Source organism: Epinephelus moara, chromosome 10 (assembly GCF_006386435.1).
Source record: "Epinephelus moara isolate mb chromosome 10, YSFRI_EMoa_1.0, whole genome shotgun sequence".
NCBI classification, from domain to species: Eukaryota; Metazoa; Chordata; class Actinopteri; order Perciformes; family Serranidae; genus Epinephelus; species Epinephelus moara.
This window is the reverse complement of record NC_065515.1, coordinates 42632523-42639435: the sequence shown is the minus strand read 5'-3', so window position 1 is coordinate 42639435 and position 6913 is coordinate 42632523. Positions and strand designations below refer to the sequence as shown.

The 6913-nt window shown below is 41.1% G+C and overlaps 1 protein-coding gene across 1 annotated transcript in view; it reads left to right on the top strand.

The window, feature by feature from the left end:
• nlgn1 (neuroligin 1) overlaps positions 1-6913 on the top strand; it is a 515333-nt gene that overhangs the window by 52988 nt on the left and 455432 nt on the right. Inside the window, exons 2-3 of the mRNA XM_050054180.1 lie at positions 1057-2117; positions 2903-2962. Coding sequence (XP_049910137.1) covers positions 1583-2117; positions 2903-2962 — 595 coding nt within the window. The 5' untranslated portion in view covers positions 1057-1582. The remainder of the gene's footprint in view (positions 1-1056; positions 2118-2902; positions 2963-6913) is intronic.

Sequence of the window (6913 nt, the reverse complement as noted above, 5' to 3'; positions counted from 1 at the left end):
AGGTGTGCTAGTCGCTCCCCCCGCCGATCTCCGCAAGGGATGTGAGGACTCTAAAACTTCACCAGGGCCTTCCTCAGCATGAGGGTGAGTAGATAATGGCTGAATTTTCATTTTTGGGTGCACTAACCCTTTAAGGAGAAGACTTAAGGATGTTTTGTGTAAATGATTTTATCTCAAGGAAACCTTATCTTGGACATTAAGGAAAATCTTAACTTAAGGTGCTTTGTGCAAATGGGCCCTTTATCGTGCTATCCCTGACAATGTCATATATGCCTGTATGTTTTCCTGCTCTAGTTGAATTCTTGTCAAATAAGTTTAACTCAACTATGAACAATTACTTTTTTTCTTTCTTCAATGCTGTCTTTAAAATCCCTACAGTCTACAATATTTGCTTGTGCAAGCTATTGTATGGTTAAGGGCGGGGTTAAGGATATAGTTTGGGGAAAATCTGGTCTCCTGCATTAAAGTCGAGCATGTTACACACCCATCCAACACCTTGACCTTCACAATATGACTTCATGCTTTACTATATAACTCCCACACTACCTCTTACACTGGCACTGAGTGGTGGCATTTAAAAACCTGTCGCGATATCCACTTTTATTTTGAACGCCTGTAGTTTTTACTGTAAGTCTTATTACTGCTGGGAGAATGCATCCAGGGCTATGGCTCTCTCCCAAAACTATCCCTGCTCACTATAGCACAGAAAGTGACACTGACAGCTCTGCATTAAGGGTAGGGTATACAATTAAAATGTAGGACGGACTTTACCATAACCAGGAAATATCTGTCACCAAGCATACTGATGCACACCTTGCTTGTTAATCTGTTGAGTAATATAATCTACTGTTGTGTGCTATAAATAGACGTTATGTTCCTCTTAAATAGATTGATTGCTTCTGCATGTGGGTATAACACAAATCAAATGGCCCTCTTGCTAATTGTTGATATTTTAATGTCTTGCAGGAGGCAAAGTGAAAATAAAAGATATTGAATGAGAAGATCATTACGTCTCTTTGTGTGAACGCTGATTGTTTCTTTGTCTCTGTCTTGCAGGGGACAGACTTTGGACCAGACCGAACTACGCCAAGTATAATCACTACAACCACTGCACTGTTACTCCTGCTCCTGCTGCTGTACATGGCCGTCATCTCGAAATGATGGAAACCCTCATCACTGTCTGGCTTATCTACTTTCTGAGAAGTGGAGCTTAAAGATGTCTTTGCTGTTTTCTTCTTCGTTGCAGTGGTTGTTGGCAGGACCTTTGTGAGGAATATTTTCCATATTGTGAGGAATATTTCCCAGACTAACCTTCGCCGAGCTGTAAGAAACTGATGGCTGCTACAGTTCCACCGGATAGTTTGAACTGCCTGGATTTTAAAAAGGATCATTAGCAACCGCAACTTCTTCTGCTCCGGAGTTACCCACTCACATATGCCTGTGTGTGAATGTGATTTTAGTGTGACTGTGTGTTTGTGTTTGCATCTGCATGGCGTAAGTGAGAGATAGAAAATAAGGAATTTTCACTCGGAAAGGACAAGAGAGGACGCAGCGAACAAGTTGAAAAACAGGAGTAGCAGCTATGTCCCAGTGGAGGCACCATTCAAGGACTGGGTGTCAGCTCCAGACTGCCAAGAGTGGGAGCAGGATGATGGGATATGTAAGGCTTGAAGGTTCCTTAAGCAGCGGCCGGCGGGTGTCCTCTCTAATATGGCTGGGACTGATGCTGCTGCAGGCATCTCTGGCCACCGTGATGGCTCAGAAACTTGACGAGAACGACCCTGTGGTCACCACCACGTACGGCAAGCTGCGTGGCGTTAAGAAGGAGCTCAACAACGAGATCCTGGGTCCCGTTGTGCAGTTTCTAGGTGTCCCGTACGCCGCTCCACCCACCGGAGAGCGCCGCTTTCAGCCACCTGAGCCCCCGGCGTCATGGCCGGAGATCCGCAATGCCACACACTTTGCCCCGGTGTGCCCTCAGAGCATCGTGGAGGGCCGCCTGCCGGATGTGATGCTGCCGGTGTGGTTCACTAACAGCATCGACGTGGTGTCCACATATGTCCAGGACCAGAGCGAGGACTGTCTCTATATTAACATCTATGTCCCCACTGAGGATGGTGAGTTAGCCTGCGGGCCCAGGGCAGGATGACTGTGGGGACAGCGGGTGGCGGGGCGGAGGGTATAGACCCCACAACATTCTGGTAGAGAGAAGGATGTGTTGTCGGGTGTGTTTTTATCTATGTGAGAGTGCATTTCTGTCTCTGTCCTCGTCTGTCTGTCAGTAGAGGGAAAGCATGACTTTGTGCATGTTTAAATGTGCATGACACTGCTTACAGTACATGAGTGTGTGAGAGTTTTGTGAAACAGTGTTCATGCGTGTGTGTGTGTGTGTGGCATCCATTGAGGCCGATTAATCCTCCTTTTATCTCGCTCCACAGCTGCCCCAATTTTTTTCCTTCCATTTTCCAACCTTTCCTCCTCTTCCACCATCCTGTTGCTCCTCTTACTCCTTCTACTCCACTCCTCTTTCTCCGTATTGCCTTATTTGCCCTCCTCTGCGGACTTCCTCCCCTCCCTCATGTCTGTAGCTCATCATAGCCTATTGTGCTCCACCACAATGGCTACAGTTCATTAAACAAGACAGTCGCTGTCACAATCATCACCGATTGATTTGGCTGACTGGCTGAATGACTGGCCAGCCGACTGATAGACTGAATACTGCGCTGATTGAGCTGGTGTGTTTCATCTGTCTTTATTTCTCCCTTTCCTTCCTTTTTTCTTTTTCAGTCAGCCAGCTTTGTGTGTGTGTGTGTGTGTGTGTGTGTGTGTGNATGCCAGCTCCTGTGTACATTGCGCGTCCAGGGGCTCCATGTTATTCTTTAGTCTTTTATTCATTTTACAGTCAAAAGAATATCCAAGGAATGTGCCAGGAAACCGGGCAAGAAAATATGTAGACAAGGAGGTATGTATGATCTGAACGCAACCTATACAATGCCACGGAAAGAAGGAGGAAAATAAAAGAAGATATATGTGGTACAACGGGGAGCAACCATGAAATCAAGGTCTACGAATTATTCAGGTCTCGACTCAGGGCATCTGCAGGGTTTCAGAATGCTAAATTTAAGAGACAGGACCTTTTAAACGCTACCTGGAAGTAAATTTACGGCCAATTTTAAAAACCAAAGAAGGAAAACCAAGCTGTCAGAACCAGTCTTCCTCTCTCTGAAAATTCCTAATGCACTTCAGAAAGCATAAGCGAGTAAAGCAGGAAAGACCATTCCAGAATTGTCAGACTTGGTCAGGACCATTCGATCTGCAGATATTAGCAAGAACATGTTTGCTACAACAACCCTGAATCCGCCTTGTGATTTGTAGACCTTGTGCTGGCGAGACAGTGTCGCACCGCACTCCCTCATCCATTGATGTGTGCTCTCATTGGTCAGCAAGATTGGGAGATCTGATTGGCTTCCAGATCAGGGGTCAGAAGGTGTGTAGTAATGATAGTTGATGTGTGAGGAGATAGCAGCATATTAGATCAGGCACACTGTCTCACACACACACACACACACACACACACACACACACACACACACACTTAAGGTGATGTAGTTGTGTGTAGTGTTGAACAAGATGAGCTCAGGCTGGACCTTGACTGTGTAATCTCCATTAAAAGAAAGCGGAGCTGTGTTGAGGTTGGCTCGGCCTACTGTATCAAGCACTGTTTCATCAAGATAATGCCCTCCTCCTCCCCTCTGTCTTTCTCTCCCTGTCTCTCAGCCTCTCACTCCATGGGTGTGTGCACGTTTTTGTGTGTGTGTAAATGTTTGTGTGAGAGTGAGAGTGTGTGTCTGAGAGAGAGAGACAGTTGCTGACAGTGTCCTTGATAAGGTCTGGGTGTTAATGTCATTTTCTTGGCAGCGGCCTGCATTATCACTTATCCTCCTCTTCTTACTACACAGATACATGTACATTCTAACCTCCCCTCTCCTTAAATGTGTTGCACACAGATACACAGAGGGGAGATGCATTTAAACTAGGAGATTACAGAAGCTTACATATTAGTCACACAGCATGGGAAATCATCATTATAAAACCAAGACCCAGACAATCTGTTGTGGATTTTTATTTTTTTTTTCTGGAAAAGGAGCTTAGGTTGAGAAAACAATGTCTCTTGTACAAATAAAAGCAAAGCAAGATGGCCGATCTGTGGCCTTGTTACAGTAGAAGCTGCTTTGCTTGGGTTTGTTTCTTTGGCTTCAGTTTATTACCCACTGGCTGTGCACTGAGAAAAAAAGAATTAATGCTTGTGAAATGTCAGGAAACCACTCAACTCTATAGACAGTACTCTCACAGTATGCACTTCATTAGGCGAAGCTCTATACAGTATGTGTGCTCTTCTATACAGTAGCCCAAAGGTAATTAAAGTGTACACAAATTGGCATAAATGTATGCAGGCCACTTTGAATATTTCTTTTACGGTAGGCAGTGTGAACAATGATATCTGTATTACCTCAAATTTAAGTGTAAACATACTTTTTGAAGACCACTGTGTTAGAAGAGAAGGTCTATGACTCATTATTGCTCATCTGTGCACAGATTAGAAGCTTGATATAATGATCGCAGACAGGTAAAACAGGACCTGATTTAGAGAAACACTTTTCTTTTGAAGAGAACTTATTAGGGAAGTCAACTTGAGATGCACCAAACGTCCTTAAGCATCCAAACCTGCTCTAACCCAGGTGTGCTGAATGATGAATCCCACTTGATCATAAGTCACATATTAGCATAGGTAATGTTCCCTAAACACTATATACTACACTAGAAGGGCAGGTGTGTTGTCGTGTGCAAAGACTCTGACACATGCTCAAGAATTGGAGAGATGCCACCAAAAAAAGGCTGTAAGAGGGAGTTCAGCAGAAGTGAAATCAACATACTGTTAAACAAAGTAAATGTGATTTTAATGTATCAGTACTGGTGCAGGAAAATCAAAACCCCAGCAACGACAAATAAAGGATCTGAATACTTGCTCCACCAATGTAGAGCATCAAAAATGTTTTAAGTTAAAGTGCTAATACCACACACTCTAAATATACTTTGTTACTATTAAAAGTCCTGCATTAAAAATGTTACTTAAGTAAAAGTATCTAAGTACAGTCGCAAAAATGTATTGAAGTATTAAACGTAAAAGCACTCATGCAGAAAAGTTTGAATAAATTTAATAAATGAAAATAATTAAAGGGTAAAGCAGCAAGTCCTCATACATATACATGAGAAGCTGGAACCATGAAATGTTTTTGCATAAAAAAATGACTTTAACTTTTAAAAACATAGCTAATTAATTTTCTAATTTATTGACCAGTTCAGGAGTGGGCAACCTATGGCTCTGGAGCCACATGCTGCTCTTTAGTTTCTTGCGAGTCTCTCCCTGTAGCTTTGACACACACAAAAATTAAATGGAAATGAATAACAGTCTTTTGTTTAACATTTTAATTTTTATTCAATATTTCTTTTCTATCATTTATTGCATTCTCCAATTGTAAAACTGTGAAGCCTATATACCAATATATATATACATATATATATATATATATATATATATACCAAAAAAAAAAAATTTCAACCTTTCAGCAACTAAAGCTGGCATCTTTTCTTTGAAATTTTGTTGAATCTTGGTAGCAGTGGCTAGTCTTGAATCTTGCAAAGTTAAAGTTCTCAATCATCGTGAATGGTGCCATGCACAGTAGCCACCTTGTGGTAAAGCACATTAATGAATACTCATTAAGATGATTAATATAGGCTAATTTAGACTTAATAGGCTACCTTCATTATAAGGCTTAAATATGTGTTGTGGCAGATTTTATTTTATCATTTTTGGTCAAAAATGGCTCTTTTGATGGTGAAGGTTGCAGGCCCCTGGGCTCGTTGTTTCAGCTGCACTTGTATATTTTCATATGGTTTGTATGCAAAAATCTTAATTTGAAAAGTAACTAGTGACTAAAGTCATCAAATAACTGTTGAAGTAGAAAACATGAGATTAAAATACTAAATAACTAAATAATAGTTCCTCAAATTCCTATTAAAGTTACATTCCACCTCTGGTCAGCAGAGGGATGCACAATAACTGGAATTACAGTAATTGGGCATAATGGACTAAGTATAGTATTTCTTTAGCCCTGAAATGTAATAATCAAATTATTATAATTACTCTAAAACATAATCTAAATTCAAATTTGTCATATTTATGCATTTTTATTAATGTTCCTCAAAAATAAAAGTTGTTTTTTTTCGTGCATTGGATATAAGTTTCTGGACTGTGACAGAAAGTCTTTTTTCTCCTATCCTGGTTAAGAGTGCTCTCGACCATTCATAAAAAATCCTCTCACCAAAGAGAACAGCAATAAAAAGAAAACACTGGTGAATCCCAGGATTCAATGGGTACCAACAAAACAAGAGTAAATTGTGGACATGAACAACATAAGAGAAATTTTGTTTGTATATTGTTTCTTGCATGAGGCCCAATGAGAGCAAATGCTTACAGTGCTTCACATTCACCCGTGCTCATTTTAATCAAACTGCTAAAAAGTAGGGATGCACCGAAATGAAAATTTGTGGCCGAAGCCGAATAATATTAAACGCTTGGCCGAATACCGAGTACCGAATACCGAATATCGTTGTTTAGTTTTTCATTAGTTTTTGCAGGTGAACCCCCTCCAGATTAGTGTTGTCAGGGTACCAAAATTGGGACCCACTGTACGATACCAGTGAAAGTATCACGGTTCTGAGTAGTATCACGATACCACAGCGAAAATGAGGCATTTATAAAAAGATAAATCACTTTTCTATAATACATCAATGATATTTCAATGGAATAAATTACTTATTGGATATTATTGGAGCCGACTTCAGCATCAAT